Source organism: Scardinius erythrophthalmus, assembly GCF_964197995.2.
Source record: "Scardinius erythrophthalmus genome assembly, chromosome: 1".
Taxonomy (NCBI): Eukaryota; Metazoa; Chordata; class Actinopteri; order Cypriniformes; family Leuciscidae; genus Scardinius; species Scardinius erythrophthalmus.
In genome coordinates this window covers 26,548,354-26,572,962 of record NC_138221.1, presented here as the reverse complement: position 1 = coordinate 26,572,962, position 24,609 = coordinate 26,548,354, and the positions used below count along the sequence as shown (strand labels likewise).

The 24,609-nt window shown below is 39.1% G+C and overlaps 2 protein-coding genes across 3 annotated transcripts in view; both read right to left on the bottom strand.

Moving 5' to 3' along the window:
* The window catches only part of LOC308695541 (uncharacterized protein), a gene marked incomplete at both ends in the record, with an annotated part of 375,246 nt that extends 351,881 nt beyond the window's left edge, over nt 1–23,365 (bottom strand). The window contains one exon of the mRNA XM_081373717.1: nt 23,095–23,365. Coding sequence (XP_081229843.1) covers nt 23,095–23,365 — 271 coding nt within the window. The remainder of the gene's footprint in view (nt 1–23,094) is intronic.
* LOC308700681 (protein NLRC3-like) lies at nt 2,766–7,543 on the bottom strand (the record flags this gene model as incomplete). Of its 2 annotated transcripts, XM_081382411.1 has the most annotated exons (7): nt 7,436–7,543; nt 7,136–7,258; nt 5,044–6,924; nt 4,694–4,867; nt 4,400–4,573; nt 3,967–4,013; nt 2,766–3,884 (listed from the first exon to the last, which is right to left on the bottom strand). In XM_081382411.1, the coding sequence occupies exons 1-7, from the start codon at nt 7,483–7,485 to the stop codon at nt 3,331–3,333; spliced, it is 3,003 nt and encodes a 1,000-aa protein (XP_081238537.1). In that variant the 5' UTR covers nt 7,486–7,543. The 2 variants fall into 2 exon arrangements, with proteins under 2 accessions (XP_081238537.1, XP_081238538.1); XM_081382412.1 differs by lacking the exons at nt 2,766–3,884; nt 3,967–4,013; nt 4,400–4,573; nt 4,694–4,867 and having other exon boundaries at nt 5,040–6,924; nt 7,436–7,533.
* Nucleotides 23,366–24,609: the final 1,244 nt, after the last annotated feature.

Sequence of the window (24,609 nt, the reverse complement as noted above, 5' to 3'; positions counted from 1 at the left end):
GGTGCGGACCTAATAACAAACTCAGACACAGAAAAAAACACGGAGTCATGACATCATCGCAAGGAGAGGAAAACACGAGACACAAACCGTAACACCTGGCTTAAACCAAATGATTATTTCGGTCTAAATGAGTCTACTCCTTTAGGATACTCCTATAAGCACGAGCCCCGTCTGATTGGTCGTGGCGGCGGTGTTGCAACAATCTATAGAGATATTCTCAATGTTACTGTTGAAAACGGGCTATAAGTTTATTTCGTTTGAAGTACTTGTACTAAATGTTACGCTCTTAGATGTTCGAAAAACATCCCTATTATCTCTAGCCTTGGCTACCGTATATAGACCGCCTGGGCCTTACGCTGATTTCCTAAAAGAGTTTGCAGATTTTCTCTCAGACCTATTAGTTAATTTCGATAAAGCATTAATTGTTGGAGACTTTAATATCCACGTAGATAATTCATGACCTCCTTTGGGGTCAAGCAAAACGTTACCGGACCAACTCATCGTTTTAATCATACACTCGATTTAATTATATCACATGGAACTGATCCAACCGATATAGATATCATTCCACAAAGTGACGATGTCACTGACCATTGCATGGTAACTTGCATATTACGTACTCCTGTAATATATCATGCTGCGCCGCGTTATCGATTAGGCAGAACAATCCTTCCATCCACCATAGATCATTTTTCAAATAGCTTATCTGATCTGTCTCAGCTGCTCAGTGAACCCAAACAAACAGATGAACTTGAGGAATTAACTAGCACTATGAGCACCATTCTCTCTGGAACACTGGATATTGTTGCACCCATTAGATTAAAAAAGGTCAGAGAGAAAAGTAAAGCACCATGGTACAACAATACTACGCATGTTCTAAAGAGAGAAACCCGTAATTTAGAGCGTAAATGGGGAAAAAAAAACTAACTTAGAGGTCTTTAGAATCGCATGGAAAGACAGTATGTCACGTTATAAAAAGGCCCTAAAAGAGGCCAGGGCTGAGCATCTCCGCAAACTAATAGAAAACAACCAAAACAATCCTAGGTTCTTATTTAACACCGTGGCTAGACTAACAAATAAACAGATGTCTCCTGAACAAAATATCCCGTTACAGTTTAGTAGTAATGATTTCATGAAGTTCTTCACTGAGAAAATAGAAAACATCAGAACATTTAATTTATTACTGTGAAGCTGCTTTGATACAACCTATGTTGTGAAAAGCGCTATATAAATAAACTTGACTTGACTTGACTTGACTAATGTTGATAAAGGAGACATTATTGTAAAGTGTTACTGTTTTTTCAACGTATCTGTGTTATATCAAAGGCTGGTTAAAGCAGAGATGAAGCAAGATTTAAGAGCAGCAGTTTTTAACATTAATTACAAGAACAAACTAAAATCTTTACAAAACAGAATCTCAGGAATGAGGATAACAAATAGAACAACCAACGTAACATATCGTAGACCTGCCCATGAGCAGAAAGACACGGAGGGCCCTATTTTAACAATCTGAAACGTGAGTATCAAACGCGAAACGCAAGTAACTTTGTTGCCGGATCTCTGTTAGCAGTTGCTATTATACCGGCGGGATAAATGACTCTTGCGCTCGACGCAAATCTACAGTGGGTTGGTCTGAAGTAGCTACATTACTCATAGGTGTGGTTTGGGTGTAACGTGAAATAAACCAATCAGAGCATCATCTCACATTCCCTTTAAGAGCAGGCACGCTTGTTCCATGGTAGATTGCTATTATAACGGCGGATTTGCCAGGCGCACGCCAAGAGCTGTTCACAGGCAAGGAGACAGACGTACTCGTCAGGGCCGTAAAACACAGAGAAGTGACATTGTATGGGGATGGAGAAACCCAGCCAAATTGGCTTCGCTTAAACAGGCATATAATAATTTGAGTAAATGTGTGAGCAAGATTTATGCCTATTTTTTCACATCTTCATGGACACCACAATGATTTCCCTCGTGTGAAATATTTTTCCTTGTAATTATGTATGGTTTGCAAAAATGTCAACTGCTGCGTTTGTGTAGCTGCAAAATAGCACCAGGGAATGTTTGCGCTGGAACACGCCTCCTCTTTTCGCTGAACCGCTCCCAGGAGCGCAAGTTCATTCCCTAATTTGCCGACGTGCGTCTAAGTCCGCTGTGCGTCGGGTGCAAAATAGGAATAATACATGTCAGTGTATACAAGTCAATTGCGCTGGGTGCAAGATAGGGCCCACAGGATGTAAGTACACAGCAAACAGAGGAACTAATGAGACTAATTAACTAGACACACCTAAACTCAAACTCTAATCAATATCTAACTATGGTGACAAACCAGCAGGCGAAACTGAGGATGCCAAAAACAATTAACACAATGACAGCAAAACACAAGACTTCAAATGGATGAAAACAAACATCAAAAGTCACAATACAGTCTTATTGAAATTGAGACCATTATTTTTTAATAATCACCATTCGTCAACAATAACAGTGAGTCAGCTGGCAGTAATCTTGTTTAGTTCATGGTAAATGGTAAATGGACTACATTTATATAGCGCTTTCACAGACCTATGGCCACCAAAGCGCTTTACATATAGCCTCACATTCACCCATTCACTCACTCATTCATACACCGACGGTATCATTTATTGATACCGTCATCATTTATTATATGCTGTAGGGTGAACTGTGTATTTTTGGGACCTGACAAAAATGTGTATGTGAGGCAGCCTTTGTTTAGGTGATTATGAACAATACACTGAAATGAAATTGAGACATCCACACAACTTTATTTGTTTATTTATTTAATAACGTTTTGTCCATTTCATACATGGTATGGTTATGCCAATGCAGCTTATAGCTTGTTTTAGGATTCATCACTCTGGAGTATACAGTTTAATTTTATTAATAAATGAAATATATTTATTTTCATTTAATGTAATGAAGTATTTAATGTCAACTCTTGCTTACTTATTACATGGCTTTAGTAGTTGTAAGGAGTAGGAGTTGGTATACATATTCAAGTGTGCGTAATAATGGGTATGAATACTGTGAATAAAAACGATACAATGACTGTAAAACCCAAACACTCTTTCAGATCCCAGCGGAACACAACAATAGCGGTACCTGTGAATCTTTTCACAATCATCTTCTTAAACTCTTTTCTGTATGCTCTTCTCTTTCTCCTTGCATGGAAAGCAGTGGAATAATAAAAAAACAAGGCGAGAGCCATTGCAGAAGCTTTGCCACAGAAACCGTATCATAAAAGGTCAATAAAAGGTCTTATAATACTTATAATACTAAATTTACATGTGATTTAATTTTAAAGTGTGTAAGTTAGAGTTCGTCTCTTTGTTGTGTAATCTGACACAGAGTCAGTTCAGAATCATAAACCCGGAATCCAGCATAGAGGGGTTCAGTGAAAATGGTGTTGTATGTGTGTAAGTGTGTGAGTGTGTGTGTGTGTGTGTCAGAGACGCTGTAGAAGGACAGAGTGCCAGCCGGCCAGTCCAGATACACTCCTACTCTATTAGACAGGAGTGAAGGGTCTGATAAGTCAGTCCGCTTTTTATCGTGCCAGACAGTGAACCTGTTATCAGAGCAGTCCAGACTCCAGGATTTGTCATTGTATCCAAACCTGCAGTCACTGCCTCCCTTCCTCATGATTCCCTTATAGGCCACTGATGCATGACCCCAGCCACTCCATTCAGCCTCCCAGTAACAGCGCCCAGTCAGACTCTCTCGACACAGAACCTGTTCACCACCATCAAATCTCTCTGGATGATCAGGATACGGGTGCGGCTCCATAACATGTGTTGCCTTCCTGTTCTCCTCTGACAGAACAATGTAAGTGTTTGCAGTGTTTGGATCCAGTGTGAGATTACAGGCATCTGAACACAAGGAATCTTTGTCAAAAATTGTTCATAACACTGTTAAATAAGTGTGAGAGACAGAATGAGAAACAGGGCCTACATTTTTTTAGTCCTGCTGTGATTCTGAAATGGCCTCCAAGGTCCAAACTAGAAAGAGACAAATATGAACCACAAATTATTAATGCACAAGTAATATAGAGCACAAGTAATATAGAGAATATGAGATATAACATTAAAATTGTATCTTATGCTCCACTATATGCTATTTTAAACCACTATTATCTGTTAGAATAAATCTGATCTATAAATATGGATCGTAACAAACGTAAATATTTATCCTGCCCAATATTTGAATCCAAAAGGAAGAATTATAGGCATGGACATGGAGGAATAATGATGAGTGTCCCAGTTTGAAAACTTCTGTCGAAGGCTGCATTTACACTTGGCATTAACATGTGACCTGTCTTTGAAAAGACAAGTGTAAAAGCAGCCACAGACACACACAAGTCAATGTGTTACACTGCCCCCCATACTTGAGTATCTTCAGTGAGCAGTTTGTATCGTTGAGTTTGTCGTTGAGCAGCTGAACTCCTGATTCTCCTGGGTGATTGTAGCTCAGATCCAGCTCTCTCAAGTGTGAGGGGTTTGAACTCAGAGCTGAAGACACAAAACCACAACCTTCCTCTGTCACCATACAGCCTGACAACCTACAGACACACACACACAGTTAGATCATCTACAGACACAAAGTCAGATCATCTACAGACATACATACATAGTCAGATCACCTACAAACACACATCAGCATTATGACCAGCATGACAAACCTCAGTATCTCCAGCTGACACGTTGGACTCTTTAGTCCATCAGAGAGCAGCTTCACTCCTGAATCCTTCAGGTCATTGTTACTCAGATCCATCTCTCTCAGGACAGAGTTTGAGGATTTTAGAGCCAATGACACAATTTCCCAATGCTGGGAAGTAAGATTACAGCCAGCTAAACTGAAACAAATCAAAACACAATTTTCAGTTAATAAACTATTAACCAGGCTATTTTCTATGCAAATTTCAATGTAATTTTAACTCTTGCAAATTACACAACTTATAATTTCCTTTCAGAGAAGATAATTTCACAGTGCAGAAACAGTTCTTAACTTTAATAAAAGTAATTAACTCACAGAGCTTTCCTGCAGTTGATCACAGCTGGTATCAGTCTTCTTCTACCTTCATCTGATGTGTTGTATTTCTTGAGGTCCAGCTCATCCAGCACCTCCTCTGACATCTGAAGCATGTAGGCGATTGTTGAGCAGTGAGCAGGAGAGAGTTTCTTCTCTGAGTGTTTGTCTGATTTCACAAACTCCTGAATCTCTCTGGACAGAGTCTGATCTTTCACTTCCAGCAGACAGAGGAACAGATTGATGGATCTTTCAGTGGAGAGTCCATGTCCATCTTTGATCTTCTCTTTAATGTACTGTGTGGTTCTCCTGATGCTCTCTGAGCTGTTCTCTGTGTGTGTCAGTAGATCCTGCAAGAGTCTCTGATTGGACTCCAGTGAGACACCCAGGAGGAACCGCAAGAACAGATCCAGGTGTCCATTCTCACTCTCAAGGGCTTTATTTACTGCATCTCTATGCAGATTATGCATCACATCACAAAACTGCAATGTGTTTTTGATTACATAATGATAAAATGCATAGAAAGCAGCGAGAAACTCCTGAAAACTAAGATGAATGAAGCTGTAGACTTTCCTCTGATGAATCACAGATTCCTCCTTATAGATCTCAGTGCAAATCCCAGAATACACTGAGGCGTCAGTGACGTCTATCCCGCTCTCTCTCAGGTCCTCCTCATAGAACATCACATTGCCCTTCATCAGCTGATGGAAAGCCACTTCAGCAAGTTTCACAATCACTTCTCTGTTGGACTGCAGGAGTTTCTCTGGATCTCTCTCTTCATACTTCAGATTCCTCATGTTTATCTGAATCAGCAGGAAGTGGATGTACATTTCAGTCAGAGTTTGAGGGATTTCTGCACTCAGATCTTCTTTCAGGAGCTTCTGAAGCACAGAGGATGAGATCCAGCAGAAGACAGGTATGTGGCACATGATGTGGAGGCTTCTTGTTCTTCTAATGTGTGAGATGATTCTGCTGGCTTGATGCTCATCACTGATTCTCTTCCTGAAATATTCTTCCTTCTGACATTCATCGAATCCCTGAATTTCTGTCAGACGGTTGATGTATTTGGAGGGGATCTGACTGGCTGCTGCTGGTCTGGAGGTGATCCAGATGAGAGCAGAGGGAAGCAGATCCCCTTTGATGAGGCTTGATATCAACACATCCACTGATGAAGTCTCAATCACATTAGAAACTTTATGAGATTCTGAAAACATCCGTGGGATTCTGCTTTCATCCAGACCATCAAAGATGAACACAACTTTACACTCCTCATAAATCTTTGAGTCCAAATCTTGAAGTTCAAAATGAAAGTCCAGCAGAAGTCTGTGAAGACTGTACCGATGATCTCGGATCAAGTTCAGCTCTCGAAATGAAAGCACAAACATGAAATCTATATCCTGATTGGCTTTTCCCTCGGCCCAGTCCAGAATGAACTTTTGCACAGAGACAGTTTTCCCGATTCCAGCGATGCCTTTAGTAAGAACAGTCTTGATTTGCTCTTTTTCATCACATTCAAGTTCATGCAAGGGTTTAAATATGTCATTGCAGTAGATTGGAGTGTCTCGTGAGGGTTGTGTTCTGGCTGTTTTCTCCATCTGTAAAACCTCATGTTCTTCATTCACTCCTTCTCTCTCTCCCTCTATGATGTAGAGCTGTGTGTAGATCCTGTTCAGGAGGGTTTTATTCTCTAGGAGTTTGCTTCCCTCAAATAATCTCTTGTACTTGTTCTTCATGCTGGTTTTGTGCTGGTCTTTGACTCTCTGCAGGTCTCCGGTCTCCAGTGTGTGTGTTTGCAGGGCTGCTTCAGTTTTGTCCTGTCTGATATGGGTCTGATAGTGGGATGTAGAGGACGGCACAGATCTGATCATCTCATGCTCCCTCATGCTGAAAAGAAAAATTAAAAATAAAATAGCACAGATACAGTGAACACAATGACTGTTGGAGACCATCGGAAATAAATTGGTTACTGTATATGATTTTGAGCATATGTTGCATATTTTAGAGTACATTTAGGTGTTATTTCATTGAGTTTCTTAAATAATTATTCATCTGACATTGCACTACAGTAAATTAGCAAGTACAAGTTTATACTAACAAAGGCTCAAGGGTCATTCTCGCATCACTGAATGTATGGGGTTCCATCATGGATCTGTTACTCTTCACAGATACACCACTGGGTTTTGAAGACTCTGGTCTCTGTCTATTCCTTCTCCTGATACTGAGAAGAACAAAACAACATTTTACATATATTTGTTGTTTAGCTATATACAATATAAATTACTTTACTAGTTATGTAATATACATATTTTTGAAGATTAGATGGTAAGATGTTTCCATTGAGGTTTAGTAACATTTTCAAGAAAATGACTTTGTGCCTCTCTGATATGGTTCCTACCTGAGGTCAGAGGTCACTGTAGCATCACTGAATGTATGGGGTTCCATCATGGATCTGTTACTCTTCACAGACACACCACTGGGTTCTGGAGATTCTGATCTCTGTCTCTTCCTACTTAAAATACCAAGAAGACAGACAAAAACAGCATTTTACATACACTGTAAAACATTGTCTCGCAAATTAATGGTAAAATACTGGCAATACTGTTGCCAGTTATTTACTGTTAATTGTACAGTTCTTTGCCGCCTTCTTCTGTTTTCTCTCTTCTATCTTGCCCAAGGTCTCGGCTGTGATCCACTCTTTGTGATGGTGTTTTTGTGTTTTTGTGTTGAAGAAGGCGGCAATAAACAACAGCAGGACTAGGACAGCAAAGGCCAATGCCCAAGCTGAATACGCAGAAACCCACAGAGCAGTCAAGAAGAACATTAGGAAGGACAAGAAAGATTACATAGATGGACTGGCAGCTATAGCGGAACAGGCAGCATACAGTGGCAATATGAAACAGCTGTACGACACGACAAAGAAACTGTCTGGGAAGTATAGCAAGCCAGAACGACCCGTCAAGGGAAAGGATGGAAATTCCACCACAGGACTAAAGCAGCAGATGGATAGATGGTCTGAACACTTTGAAGAGCTTCTGAACAGACCAGCACCACCAAATCCACCAATCATCAACCCAGCAGACGAAGATCTCCCCATCAGTTGCGACAAGCCGACCAGAGAGGAGATCAGGAAGGCCATCACCTTGCTGAAGAACTGGAAGGCGGCTGGACCTGATGATATACCAGCAGAGGCCCTGAAAGCAGACCTGAACTTGTCACTGGAGATGCTGTACCCACTCTTTGAGAAGATCTGGGAGAACGAAGAGATACCGTCTGACTGGAATGAGGGTTACCTAATCAAGCTTCCAAAGAAAGGCAACCTCAGCAATTGTAACAACTACAGAGGTATCACACTCCTGTCAGTACCAGGCAAGGTCTTCAATCGGGTCCTCCTAGAGCGAATGAATGACGCTGTCGATTCACAACTACGAGATGAGCAAGCTGGTTTTCGGCCGAACAGATCATGCACTGACCAGATCGCAACACATCATAGTGGAGCAGTCTTTGGAGTGGAAATCACCATTGTATATCAACTTTGTCGACTACGAGAAGGCGTTTGACAGTGTGGATCGAGAGGTCCTATGGAAGCTCCTCCGGCATTACGGCATCCCATCCAAGTTGGTAAACCTGATAAAGAACTCATACGAAGGCATGACCTGTCGAGTGATCCACGCAGGACAGCTCACCAACAGCTTCCGGGTGAACACTGGAGTCCGACAAGGATGCTTGTTATCCCCGTTCCTTTTCCTCATCGCCATCGACTGGATCATGAAGACTTCTACCAGCGAACGCAGGAATGGGATTCAGTGGACCTTACGGAATCAACTTGATGACCTAGACTTAGCCGATGACCTCGCACTTCTCTCCCACAGCCAGCAGCAGATGCAAGAAAAGACCAGTGTGTTGGTAGCCACATCAGCACAAGTTGGACTCATTATCCACAAAGAGAAGACAAAGATCCTTACGACCACATCAACATCAACCCAATCACACTGAGCGGAAGTCCTCTGGAGGAAGTGAAGTCATTCACCTACCTGGGCAGCATCATTGACCAGCATGGTGGAACAGAAGCAGATGTCAAGGCAAGGATTGGTAAAACAAGAGGCGCCTTCATCCAGCTCAAGAACATCTGGGCTTCTAGAGAGCTGACCTTGACCACCAAAATCCGACTGTTCAACTCCAACGTGAAATCAGTACTGCTGTACGGCGCTGAAACCTGGAAGACAACCAAAACCACCAATAGTAAAACCCAAACCTTCATCAACACCTGTCTCAGAAGGATCATCCACATTCGTTGGCCTGACACTATCAGTAACACCAACCTATGGGAAAGGACCGGCCAAATCCCAGTGGAAGTAGAAATATGGAAGAGAAGATGGGGTTGGATAGGGCACACCCTCCGCAAACCACCAACAAACATCACCAAGGCAGGCTCTCAGGTGGAACCCTCAAGGCAAGCGAAAGAGAGGCCGCCCAAGAAACACATGGCGACGCGAACTCGACGCAGACATCACTAGGATGGGTTACAACTGGAGCCAACTAGAAAGAATGGCCCAGGACAGAAATCTCTAGAGATCTATCTTTGGCGGCCCATACCCCGGGAGGGGTGGAGGGCATAAGTAAGTAAAGTAAAGTACAGTTCTTTACTGTAATCTACAGAAAGTTACTGTAAAAATACTAGGCACTAAATGAAAACTCGAGTTAACTCATTTAATTTGCAGAAATCGACTGGCTTAATAGTTTATAAACTTTATAAAATTTATAAACTAATATTTATAATGTGCTAATAATGTGAGCATATTATTACTGTGAAATTATTTGAGTACACTAAGGATTTTCACTGGATCAGCAACTACAGTCACCGCCACTTAAATAAAGCAACATGCAACATATTCTCGATGTTTCTTCGTCTTCTCTTGGACACAGTTAACAAAAACACAGTTAAAGAGCCATCGAAACGAAACAAATTATGTTAAAAAGTCAAGGGTAAAGAGTTCAACTAAAGCAAACACTGGTGACATCAAACCAACAATTTTACATTAAACATCAACATTTAAACCTATGTTATTTAGATAAAAGTGTCTGCCAAATGCTAAAATAGCTAGTTCTTACCTGAGGTCAGAGGTCACTGTAGCATCACTGAATGTAGGGGGTTCCATCATGGATTTGTTACTCTTCACAGACACACCACTGGGTTCTGGAGATTCTGATCTCTGTCTCTGCCTAATGCTGATACTACCAAAAGATTAAAAAAAAAGAAATTACTTTAGGAATTGGAATTTTAGACCTATTTGTTGTTTGTCGTTTAATTACTTGTCTAAAAAACTGGATCCTGTTTTATAGTAAAGCTTTAACCCTCTGGGGTCGGCAAACACGCCGGCGCGGTTTGCTGGATTTTCTTCCAATAGTAGCAAAATAAACTTAAATTACTCCGTCATTTATGGTCATATAGAAAACAAAATTAAAAAATAATCTATGAAATGTCTACTTTTGTATGTGCCCACTTACAATCAAAACAAAACATTGTGCTTTTGTAAAATAAAGAAAATAAACAGGGTGTGCATTCTGCCTCTCCGTCTCGGTGAACTTTTTTTTTCTTGAGCACGTCTATAAACTGAAACAAAACTCAGCGAATACAAGTCACACATTTATGAGCCATATATCTTTATAAACATTTAAGTGAGTTCTTTTAAATGATCTGATTCAAATTGAAAACAAATATTCTATGTTTAAGTAATTTGTATAAAACCAACAAGATGACCAGTTTCTCAAAGCCTTGCTCATTAGTTTTAATGTGACCATGCCCACATGCGCAAAAGAGATGGTCATGCAAATCTCCAAGTTAAGGAACACGAACACGCTCATTACCTCAAAAACAAAGCACCAAACTTCATCAGTCTCTGCTTTTCGTCGAATTTGGGAGACACGCAGTGAGCTTACATTGGATTTACCTCAGAAGAAGAAGAACGCGATTTGAAGACAAGAAAGATGTAAGGTAAGAAATTCTTAATTATATTAGTTAATGTTATTGTTGCATAAACTTCACATTGCAGTTGAACTTTTGCTAGATATATGCTGAATATTATAATGTTTAGACACATGTTCACTGTTAAATACTGTGTTTGTGGATATCTGCTCAAACGTAGATGGTATATGGTAACAATAATGTTTCATAGTTTGGAGCGGCTCGATCACTTCAGTAAATAACACGCTGCGCGTTGGAAAAGCAAAACGCACCAAACATTAGGCTTTATGTTTTTACTCCAATCTAATTTCATAACGTCATGACGAATGGAAACACTTGAAGTAACATGAAAATCAATATATTTTTCTCTAGTGCAGTGTTACTGAAGTGTTCCTTTTTAACGATTTAAAGGCCGCCTGCTAGGTTATTGTTATTATTATTTTATGCAGCACTGCAGCCTATGCCTACAAGGCACAACAAACCTGGTGTTCATCATATATATACTGTATATATATATATATATACACTCACCTAAAGGATTATTAGGAACACCATACTAATACTGTGTTTGACCCCCTTTCGCCTTCAGGACTGCCTTAATTCTACGTGGCATTGATTCAACAAGGTGCTGAAAGCATTCTTTAGAAATGTTGGCCCATATTGATAGGATAGCATCTTGCAGTTGATGGAGATTTGTGGGATGCACATCCAGGGCACGAAGCTCCCATTCCACCACATCCCAAAGATGCTCTATTGGGTTGAGATATGGTGACTGTGGGGGCCATTTTAGTACAGTGAACTCATTGTCATGTTCAAGAAATCTATTTGAAATGATTCGAGCTTTGTGACATGGTGCATTATCCTGCTGGAAGTAGCCATCAGAGGATGGGAACATGGTGGTCATAAAGGGATGGACATGGTCAGAAACAATGCTCAGGTAGGCCGTGGCATTTAAACGATGCCCAGCTGGCACTAAGGGACCTAAAGTGTGCCAAGAAAACATCCCTACACCATTACACCACCACCACCAGCCTGCACAGTGGTAACAAGGCATGATGGATCCATGTTCTCAATCTGTTTACGCCAAATTCTGACTCTACCTCTGAATGTCTCAACAGAAATCGAGACTCATCAGACCAGGCAACATTTTTCCAGTCTTCAACTGTCAAATTTTGGTGAGCTCGTGCAAATTGTAGCCTCTTTTTCCTATTTGTAGTGGAGATGAGTGGGGTCTTCTGCTGTTGTAGCCCATCCGCCTCAAGGTTGTGCGTGTTGTGGCTTCACAAATGCTTTGCTGCATACCTCGGTTGTAACGAGTGGTTATTTCAGTCAAAGTTGCTCTTCTATCAGCTTGAATCAGTCGGCCCATTCTCCTCTGACCTCTAGCATCAACAAGGCATTTTCGCCCACAGGACTGCCGCATACTGGATGTTTTTCCCTTTTCACACCATTCTTTGTAAACCCTAGAAATGGTTGTGCGTGAAAATCCCAGAAACTGAGCAGATTGTGAAATACTCAGACCGGCCCACCAACAACCATGCCACGCTCAAAATTGCTTAAATCACCTTTCTTTCCCATTCTGACATTCAGTTTGGAGTTCAGGAGATTGTCTTGACCAGGGCCACACCCCTAAATGCATTGAAGCAACTGCCATGTGATTGGTTGATTAGATAATTGCATTAATGAGAAATTGAACAGGTGTTCCTAATAATCCTTTAGGTGAGTGTATATATATATATATATATATATATATATATATATATATATATATATATATATATATATATATATCTGTCTGTGTGTGTGTGTGTGTGTGTGTATTTAGTGATTTTTAAAAATAAATTTTAACCAGAAAAATAAAACATGTATTCCCAAAATTGTGCAGCTCTATAGTTTCTCTTGATATCAGCATGTTCACCACTGTTTTGTTGTTGTTGTTGTTGCTGTTTACAGGGACTAGATGAGTCCTGCTGACTTCAACATTCACATCTCTGTACATGAACATGGTAAAGTGAAAAATCAAACACCGTGGAAATGACAGGTATGTACTATGTTTCAGGAATGGCACAAAGGTGTGTGACTGTTCAGGTCTCTGTCTTTAGATCAGTGTGTACAATAATGTGCTTTTTTGTCATTTGTAGTGTGTCTTTGAATTATGTTGTGTTGTAAATAAATACAGTCAAAAAGCCATTCTTTTTTAAATGTCCTTATTCTTTGTGCAAGGTTGCTCAGAATGATATGGCCTGATAGCACCTGATAGGGCCATTAGGGGAGGGTCTTTGTCTTTCTCAGGTGTGAACTCATCAATATTCAGGATGTGTTCACGCCTACTCGCATAAAGCTTTCTTACACAAAACATGTCTTACAAATTCAAAATCGATATATTGTCTTATCTGAATGAGCATTCAGGATGATTTTCATATAGTTTTGGAGCAAATATTCTAGGCTACGTGATACAATCTTCAAAAGTTGTGTGAAGAAATATTCAGTATGGGTTTCATAGCCTTATTTCAATGACAATTGTTTTTTTTTTTTTTTTTTTTCACAAACCATGCATAAATGTCATTATCTCAAAACTACAAACCTTTTCATCCATGCTGCTGATATATTTTTGTAGCAGTTTGTGCTAAATACAGTGTAATCAGACTTTAGCCATGAAAATGTCACAAGTAACAGAAATAAGCACAAATGTCAGAGCATGTCAGAACGCTCTCATCTCAGCTAATTATTTTTAATGTGACCCCGCCCACGGAGAGCGCACGCTATTCAAACGCAAATGACTGAGGCAATCCTGCAAACGCCCCCATATCAGCTCGAGAAAACACATCAAGCTTATTCAGATCATTGTACTTGTTTACACCGTCTCGCGGCGCTGTGAGGAATAATACTATGGATGTTCGGATCTTTTTAATTTTTCAGCCATCCGAATGGGCTAGTGACAGGCAGCACACATGGCACGACTCGTGTTTGTCATTAGTCTTGTATTTTTGTTTTTATTTACAACAGACCACAGGTCATAAACCTGAAATAAGAAATAAACCAGTGTTACAAATATATCCATTGAATATAATGCAAAATAAACAAACGAAGTAGTTACAATAAAATAACTAGAACTATTTCTGCTGTAAATAAGAATACACTATTATATAATCTCCTATACAGTCTTACAGAGCTGCGTCAGAACACCGCTGAAACTACATTTCCCATCATGCATTTCAGCGCACCTGCGCAGAGTACAGCTATCACACGAGTCAGCAGGCAAAGTGCAATAATCATTATAACACTTCAATTCAATGTTTTACTAAATGCAACTCCGTCGCCTACCACACAGCCGACTGCTACATTAGTTTACTTGGTAATTTGTTAATTATCCAGCATTCGAACATATCGCAAACCGAGAGAACTGAACAGTACACGCGCTAACTTAAACTACAAATTAAGTCTCTCAGCACGGACTAGGCGCAGCCAATGTCAACAATTACACAAGTACGAAACTTTAAACATTCCTAAATTAAAGTACAGCAGACCGTAGCTCATGGTAAACATTTCAAAAGGTTCTAAATTCGCTACATACCAACGGGCTGTGTGCTCCTGACGATGGGTTGTGAATAAACAATGGACGCGTCGCTAATCCCTTTACGTTTTTTATGAAGCTTATGGCGAAACTGCGCATACTCATACCCAAATAATCATCACGCAACAAATAATCATTATGAACTAAATATAATTTGCTTAAATAAATCCCTTTTGTATACATATACATATATATATATATATATATATATTTAAATCCTAATATTCCCAATATTTTAAGCAGAATTTTTTTATAACCATGAATTTTACCAATATATTTTTTCTAGTGACCCAAAGAACCGAACAATGGAAATAATAATAATGGAAAATGTACCTCAGAAGAGCTGGTATTTCGAGGACAACGGATCCTGAGCTATGGAATACTGTAGTAAGTTTTTTTTTTGTCGCCTAGAGTTTTTTCTTCAAAATGATGTGAAAATCATCCTCCCTAATCATTCACATAACACAATACATTGATTTCAATTTTGCAAAACACTTTCTGTTTGGAAAGGCAATATGCGAAGTGGGCGTCAACACTCCAACACCATCATGCATATTTAGTGGTTCGCACCTGAGGAGACAATGGGGCCTGCATACTTAATGAGCCATTCATTCAGGTGTGTCACAAGAAAGAATGCAAGAGCAACAGTTGGAAGCATCTCAATTTTTTATTTTTTATTTTTTTCACAAATTGTGCTTGCAAATTGGCCTATAATATCCAAGGAAAACATGTCTAGTAATTGTGCAGTTAATTCTCATACTGTATTTTCAGTTTTGGAATATTTATCCTCTCCCCAAATTTGTTTACATCTACATTGTAAATATATTTTTTATTAAAAAGGTTACAATTACAACAACAATTCAAGTGTAATCTTTCTTTGTAAAAACTAAAGTATATATTTTATCATACATATTTCAAAGTTAAGGATTCATTACTTGAATATAGCCTGGCTACATTGGAATAAACACTATAACATATTATTTGATTATTTATGACAAAACATACTATATTTAAAATATGAGCAAAAATTGCTAAACAAAAGCTTATTTGATGTGGCAGATATTTTACAGTAAAAATTTATAATCTATCCAAAACTAATCAACAAAATGTTGTCTTTCATATGTCTGTAACGTAGGTCTTTCGTTTTTATTATAAGAAATATAAATGTTAATTTGCAGTTTAATACGTTGCTTATACAAATACATTTTATTTCAACATATTTCAGTCGATTTTTACTCAGTATAGCAATACAGTTTGCTAAAAGCGAAACATTCATTCACACACAGAAACGCGATTCAAATTTAAACCGTCTTTTTGCCAGTTGTGGTAAACAGCGCGCATCTCTGCCGTTCATCCATTCACACACAGAAACGCGATTCACTTGAGAATGAAAAAAAAAACTTACTACAGTATTCCATAGCTCAGGATCCGTTGTCCTCGAAATACCAGCACTTCTGAGGTACATTTTCCATTATTATTATTTCCATAGTATTATTCCTCACAGTGCCGCGAGACAGTGTAAACAAGTACAATGATCTGAATAAGCTTGATGTGTTTTCTCGAGCTGATATGGGGGCGTTTGCAGGATTGCCTCAGTCATTTGCGTTTGAATAGCGCACACTCTCCGTCACATTAAAAATAATTAGCTGAGATGAGAGCGACTGACATCTCTCTCTTTTCATACAGATTGCATAAACTGAGAATATTTGTTTTTTATAAAAATTACTTCATTTAGTATTGAAGTATTGAATATTGAAGTCCTTAAATTCAAGTTCAAGTAAACGCTTTCCTCCGCGGCGGCTGTCAGTCAATCTCAGTTCAGCATTCAAACAGTCAACACGATAAAACTCTCTCCAAGATGATTCAATGTTCCTATTAATATACTTAATCTGTAAATAAAAGTCTATGGTTTTGCATAAAATGACTTTATCTTGCTGGAGTTTATTGCTGTTCATGTGACTTTCTCCCAGATCACAACACTGGAGTAGAGAGCGCTATAATTGTTCTTCACGCGCACAGTAACTGAAATTTTTAAACTGTTAAAAGAAAAGGCTCTATAAAATATTGCATAGATATTACTACGCATCAATATATCTTCCCTTTTTGCTTGAACTTTTGAATGTGAAGTGCTGCCGCTGCGCGCTGTGACTCCATGTTGCTTCGAGAGCATCATTCTGCGCACGGGATACGCATAAGCGCTTTGTGCCGCTCTGTGTTGGAGCCTTTCATATAATAATACTTTTGGGCAATGAAAGATTATTAATAGCCTTTCTTGTTCTGTCCTATCTATAATGTGTTTCAGCCTTATTAAATAGCGCTATACATTTAAAAGAAATGTATGTATTTTACAACAATATAGAGCATGTGTAACATTTTACCAGATTTAGTGCTGTACTTACTCACTTTTATTTGTTCTCCATCTCCACTAAATGTTTTTTCACTAAATTTAATACAATTATTGTGCACTCATGATTTTTCTAGAGTAACTTTTGCTGCTGAATTGTCCACTATTCTAGTTTATAATAGAATGTTGTCATAGATTATGATTATATAATTTTTTCATTTGTTGTATTTATTTATAATGATGTTTAACCCACAAAAGAGTGATTATCAGTTCAACACACAGAGGTATAGAAATTCTACATTGATTTTAAAAATAACTGCTGGAATCGAATCGGTATCAGCCGATACTCAGAATTTTTGGTTTCAGATCAGATCGTTTCTGAAAGAATGGTATCGGTGCATCCCCAATCAAAATGGAGAGATGAAATTGAGGTTTGCTTTTGTTACATAAAAAGACATTGTTTTTTTAAGTAAAGTCACATTCATTTATAGAGCTTTTAACAATATAGATTGTATCAAAGCAGCTTTACAGTGATAATAGGTAAGTAACAGACCTTGTTTTTTTTCAGTATTGTTTAGTTGGAACCTTTATTAAACCTTTGATTTACATTTATTCCTTTAGCAGACACTTATCCAAAGCCACTTTGATAAGTGCTGTAATACAAAATTGTTCAGAGAAATACATATTATAATACTGACGAAAGGAAGAAATGGTGAAACTATAGAGAAGACTTTTTTTATCAATTATATACAGAGAGTTAGTGCTCACCAGGGATTCAGTCAAGTGCTCTTGGAAAAATCAGTCTTTAAGTGTTTCTTAAATTCCAAGGCACTTTGGGAAGGGTTGGAATGTAAGGATCAATGAGGATCGATGAAGGTGAAGGTTCAGGAAACCATGAGATCATTCAACAACCACACAGGCTTCAGGAATGCACTGTAAATTACTCTGGATTAAAATATCCATATGTGCTATAATGTGACGATATGTGCTAAATGCAGAAACGAGCAGTGTCTTACCTGGGGTCAGATGTCACATCACTAAGGGCAGAGGGTCGATTCTTCACAGATTGATCACCGCTCGACAAAGCCGATGGAGAACTCATTTCAGAGTCAGCGTCCTCAACAACAGCTTCCTCAACAACAATAGACAGACATTTGCATACTTATCTATACATATGCAGTTTATGTTGTATAATGATGCTGCAGACAGTTAAAACGATTTAACCAGTAGTACACTGCAGTACATGAAATCATACTCATAATTTGTTGTAGTATAACTGCAGGACTTTGCAAAAATACCTTTCCCATAATATTGTTATATAATTGAGATTTAAAGTTACTATTCCTTTATGATTGAATGAACATCATATAGTCAACTCTTTAGTGTTTTTAGTCAGAACATTGAACAAAATAAAAAAAGCTTAGTGCACTCATCAACAAGTGCTTCGTTCAAAAAAGATGCTACTGTATAACTTTCGTGTAGTACTTCTACCCCTGGTTTCACAGACAGGGCTTAAGACTAGTCCTAGACTAAAATGTAAGTCTGAGCTGTTTCCACTGAAATAAACTTGCACTGACTGATCTTAAAAATATATCAGTGCCTTTTTAGTTTTAAGATGCACATCGGTAATGTTTTTTTCTAAGCATGTTTATAAAAATTACTTAAATGTCCTAATTGATCTATGGTCTAATCCTGGCTTAGTCTAAGCCCTGTCTGTGAAACCAGGCCCTAAGGTATTATACAACTAAGGTTCAGTGCAATACAAGTTAAACTTTTTAAATTTTAAATATTCACAAAAAAAGTATATTTGTAACCAAGCAGATCTCGCCCCCAATTTCCCGATTTTTGGGTGCACTGTCACTTTAAGCTCAGTAGAACATCAGCTGCACTAGTTTTAGTTTTTAGTTTCAATATTCGGGCTGCAGTACATGTGTGGTAAATTTACATGTACAAAAGTGATAAAACTGATGTAAATTGTAGTAATTTGAATGCAGTAAAAGTTTAGTATTATTCAGCAATGTCCTTTTCTACTGTGTCGAATTTATCTCACTTGAACTAAAAGCGAATTCTAGTGACAATAGCGCGACACTCATCATTTAAAATCACTGGGTCATTAATATAGTTTACAATATCATAACTGTACGTTCAATAACACTGCATATAAAAACGTATTTAATAAATGTGTTGACGTCATAGGATCTTGAAAATATATGCATACAGTAAGCTGCCGAAATATAATGATCCGGATTTGAATCACATTCAAGGAACACCAAAAAGCAGCTAATTTTAATACATTACATGAAGCATACATTTTGAACTTACCACAAGGTAAACGAAAGCTTCGGAATGGCGTCTCCTCTTTTACTTTCGTTTATACCTGGTTTAACATCACTCAAGAAAGGCAATCGCAGGCCCTCTAGCGGCGCAGAGCATCATCACATTCAGTGAGTCTCAGAGCAGTTGTGCTTTAACTCAGAGACAGACAGACAGATACATTTAGTCATTTAGCAGACACTTTTGTCTAAAGCGACTTACAAATTAGGACTAAATTAAGCAAATCATCGTGAAGAGGCAAAAACAACGCAAGAAGCGCTCAAAATATGAAGTTCAGGCATTGTTCAGAGTAGCATAAGCCCGATAAGGGAGGATTAAAGGAAAAGGAAAGAATTTTTTTTTATTTTTTTTTATGAGGTTAAGTGCTCACGGAAGAGATGGGGTTTCAGTTGTCTTTTGAATGTTGTCAGGGATTCTGCACCCTGGGTGGGGAGAGCATTCCACCAGCATGGAACTGTGAATGAGAATGTTCTGGAAAGTGATTTTGTGGCTCTCTGTGATGGACGTTGCTCGTTGACCGATCGTAGGCTTCTGGTAGGGATGTAGACTCATAGGACTGAGTGAAAGTAGGAGGGAGCTGAGCCTGTGATAGATCTGTAAGTACCAGTGCAGAGAGATGAACAGAGGAGTGACGTGAGCCCTTTTTGGCTCATTGAAGACAAGACGAGCTGCAGCATTCTGAATCATTTGTAGAGATTTAGTTGCACATGATGGAAGTCCAGCCAGAAGAGCACTGCCGTAGTCAACCCTGCACTGTAAACCCTTGCTGTAAAAAAGGCCAAATTCTGACAATATCATACCACTTTCCATTAAAACAGTAATCTACCGTAGAAAACAAAAATAGCCTACAGGAATTTACTGTGAATTAACAGTGCTCAAAGTCGTCACTCAGACGCTGTTTACCCAATCACACCCTAGTCCCTCATGCACTATTCCCTACATTAGTTCACTAATATAGTCCACTTGACAGAGTGAATGAAAAGAAGTGAGTGAATTGAGACACTGATGAACACCTGTAGGCCTACATGTCTGCGGGATCACCACAACAACAACGCTGTATAGGAACTCACTCGGCTAATAGCTGCCCTGATTGCTGCCTCGCACTAGGAAATAAATAAAACGTCACTAAAGACCTATAATTTTCACAATAATTTTTAATGTTCAAATATATTTGTCGGGGACCCCCCAAAATCCAAAAATAAATTCTTCTGGGGGGTCCCTAATGACTTATGGAGGGTCCTACCCACATAGCAACATTGTGTCGGCCCAGATCCGGCCCACATCTGGCACACGTGGAAAGATGATCTGGCCCACATGCAGCGTGGAATTACGGCACTTGGGTGGGCCACTCCTGTTTGCCAGATATGGGCCACAAGCAGGCCATAGCAATGCCACATGTCAGCCAAGAGCAAAGAAATAAATCAGAACTGGACCTTATCTGAGCCACAAAATCTGTGTATATTAAATATGAAGTCATCTCAGCCTGTTAACAAAAAGAATCACTGAAAGAAAGAAGAGAACAGAAAAAGAGACGAGCAGAAACACAAGAACTACAACTGACTTCAGACACAGCCTTAGATGAAATCAACTGAAGAGAAAAGAAGACATTAAATCTGTGAAGATCTCAGCAGAGGAGATTAAACAACTCCACAAACAGCATTACCAGCTTCACTTATTACTAACCAGACTGACTTTATTTCTGTCAGACGTCTACAGAAGTTTTTATTGAGAATTAACAGAGGTTTAACTCTGGTTCATTGACTGACTTTATTTCACAGACTGACTTTATTTCTGGTTCAGAAATGTTGCATGTGGGCCAGATCATCTTTCTACGTGTGCCAGATGTGGGCCGGATCTGGGCCGACACAATGTTGCTATGTGGGTTGCCTCGCCTGAAATGTATGCGATAGTAGGCGGCTGCAGTGAGGGGAGGAGTGAAAAAAGCGCAGGCAAGACGGACAGATCTCTCTTCTCGTAGTGGATCTGACACCTGCGAGATCAAAGATGGATATCGCGGGATTCACGCTCGTGCACGTGTTGCTAATAAACAGGATGCAATTCAAGTTCAGTTATATGAAAATAAATAAAATGAACAAGACACCCAAAGCACTTGTTATTTAATTCCATTCCAAATACATGTTTATTAATATTTTTTTCTTTAATACAGACATATGTGTTTTTATTTATTTTATTTTTTTATAAAAAATGTAATTGCATAACCGAAAGAAGTCCCACTGTCAGATAGTTTGTGAATATTCACACATAACATATACACATAAAACATGATATTAGAGTTTTAAAATCAAACATTTTAAAAGAGAACAATACATCACGGTTGTTTAAACCAATGAGCATTAAGCTGTGTCGTCAGCAAGTCGTTTCCCATGGTGCTTTTGATCAGCGCAGTCGGTGGAGAGCAACTGCGCTCGACTGCAGAATTCGACATGTTAGATTTTTGACATACGTCAGCATGACATCAGAGCAAGGCGGACCGCACTTGGACACATTTCTAACCGGCATGCATCTCGCGCTGATCACCGGTGATCGGTTCTGCGCAGAATTTGCTCATCTCAAACAAGCCTACTATCTGCATAGTGACGTGTGATTAGCATGCGTTTTAACCATAGACTGTAAAAAAATATGGACGTATTGTCCGTGACGTCACCCGTAGGTTTCTGAAGAGCGTTTTTGAAGCCTAAAGTGGGCGTAGCCGACCGTCGCCATCTTTGCAGTGCGACACTCCCGGATAAATGAAAATAGGCGAAAACCCCTAACGTGACGGCTAACAGACAGCAGACAAACGGCTAATGATGACTAATGACCACAGCAGCGGGAATCCACCTGTCACTCTAAGGTGGACACCCTTAATTATGCAGAAATTTAAGGCTTAATATAATTTAAACGGATGAGTTATTAAAAATTCACCTCCCTCACAGTTGTCATGAAGGGCAAAATTAGCTGTATAGACCAAAGCCACATACAGACACCAGGCTGTAAACGTGTTTTTTTTTGTGCTGTAAAGTTGGGCGTTTCAACATGGGGCAGATGCAGATTTTTCTTACTTTTGCAGCCAGACTCAAGCGGCCAGTTGATGAATTGCCATTTAATTCACTTCCGTGTTGGTTTGAAGAGAGAGACAAGGAGGTTGCCGCTTGGTTTTAACCACTGATCTATCCACTTTATTCCTGGGGGGTGTACTTTGGGTTCGGGCCGAATACCGAGCCCAGAGCCCAGAGCCCTCTCCTTGGACAGCACGTCAAATATGCATTTATTCTATCTGACTTATTTGTTAACACTTGTGAAATCTCAATTCTCCAGCGGCAGTAATCTTTGTTGTAAACAAATTTAACCCAAGCGCTCTTTGGTGACATGGATACGTTACTGTTGATCATCTGTCCATCATCGTATAAAGCACGCCCTGACAATTTGATTGGTCCAAAAAGTTCTGGTTCAAGCATAATAGCTCCACGGATCAAGTCTAGACTCTAGACCGAACTTCCCAAACTTACTTACATTAACCCATACAATTTGTATTATGCATTTCCTGAACATGTATTTGCTAACTAATCAAACACTTTATTTGAACAAATTACTGATTTATAAAACACAATCGGCCCTTCCGACGTTCTACTATCGTTTCAATTGATTTTGATATCAGGGTTGCCAGGGCAGCAAGACAGCGAGGCAGACCAGAGCAATCGAGAAGACCAGAGCCACAAAGAGTCTACAGTGTACTCCTTCTGATGGGTCTGAATTTATGATTGTCGTGTTTCTGTGAATTAATACACACGACACACACAGGCTGTTTGTCCTCCAGACAGAAGAGTTTGAGTTTCTCACTGTGTAAACTGCAGATCTTCTCAGACCCTGATGAACGCCTCTCATTTCTCTCCTTCAGGAACGACTCACACAAGTTCTTTAACACAAGATTATTTGAAGGCTCATGTCTTGACAATCTCCTGCAGACAGGACACTCCTGAGTTTCCTTGGTTCTCCAGAACTGTTGAAGACACTCTTTACAGAAACTGTGGCTACATGACAGAAGAACAGGAGCCTTGAAGATTTCATGACACACGGGACAAGAAAAATCATCTTCAGATAGTGAAGCCATTTTCTCTGTTTGAGCTCCAGCAATCTGAACTTTACTAACTTTATGAATCAAGGTTTAAAAAAAAAAAAAAAAAAAAAACAAGTCACAAAGATCTGTTCAGAAACAAACCTTTCCAATCCTTCATGAAAGTGTTTCCTCTTAGTTCTTCATCGATTGCTGATTCTGCATTGCTTTAGTCAAGACATTAAAGTCAGTATGACAGAGCAGAAATAACAAGTCAGTCTCTTCCTGGTAGGCGTTGTAAGAGGGTGGAGTTTCTGATGTTTTTTATAATCTTTCCCTCACACACTGTGGCCTCGAAGCTTCACCTTTGTCATATTGCTGTCTGAGGTAAAACACACCCCTAATTTGTATCTGGATGATAAAATGTAGAAGTGTGAAAATAAACAAATTTATAAATAAATATATACACAAGACATAAATACAAAAAAGTAAAAACAAATATGAGGAAAAAAAATACCATTATACATTACTAGGAAATAAAGTATAAACAATGCATCTATTTTTCTACATTCCTTTGTTTATTTATTATTTTAGCAGTTATGATATTCCATAAAGTTCAGCTCCAACCCTAAATCAAACACACCTGAACCAGCAAATCAAAGTCTTCATATTAACTAGAAAGCTTAAGTGGCGCTCCAGGACCAAAGCGGCCCATCCCTGATGTATGCTGATAATAATAAAAGACTCAGGACACTTTCAGTTTTATTGCACTTTATTTGTTGGTGAGTGCGAGTGTGTTTGAAGCTCACAGAGTTTCTCCAGCGTCTGTCATGAACAAATCTTTATTAAAATGATTCATTCACATGTTGAAGTTCTGCTTATGGTGCTGATCTTCAGTGTTTGTAGACTCGAGCATCACTTAAAGAGACGCCAAACCAGTTTCTGTCTCTCTCCATCAGTTCTGCATCATCCTGCATGTCAACAGAAACAAACACATGAAATATTCTGCAGTGAGGATATAAAATCTAGAAGCATGAAACTGCACTGAAGCTCTAGGCTATAATGAAACTGTAGCAGGATCTGCAGTATCTCAGCTCTCACGAGGACAGAGAGAAGAGGACAGAGACCCTGCAGTGCTGTCGCACACATCCTACACCCCACAATGCACAGAAAGCAGCGCAGGGCTCTAGTGTGTGCACAAACCAGCGCTTAAAGGGTTAAAACACATGCTAATCACTTCGCTATACAGATATTACATTATCTATTAACATTCAATGCAAGTCAGAGGATTTTATAATGTT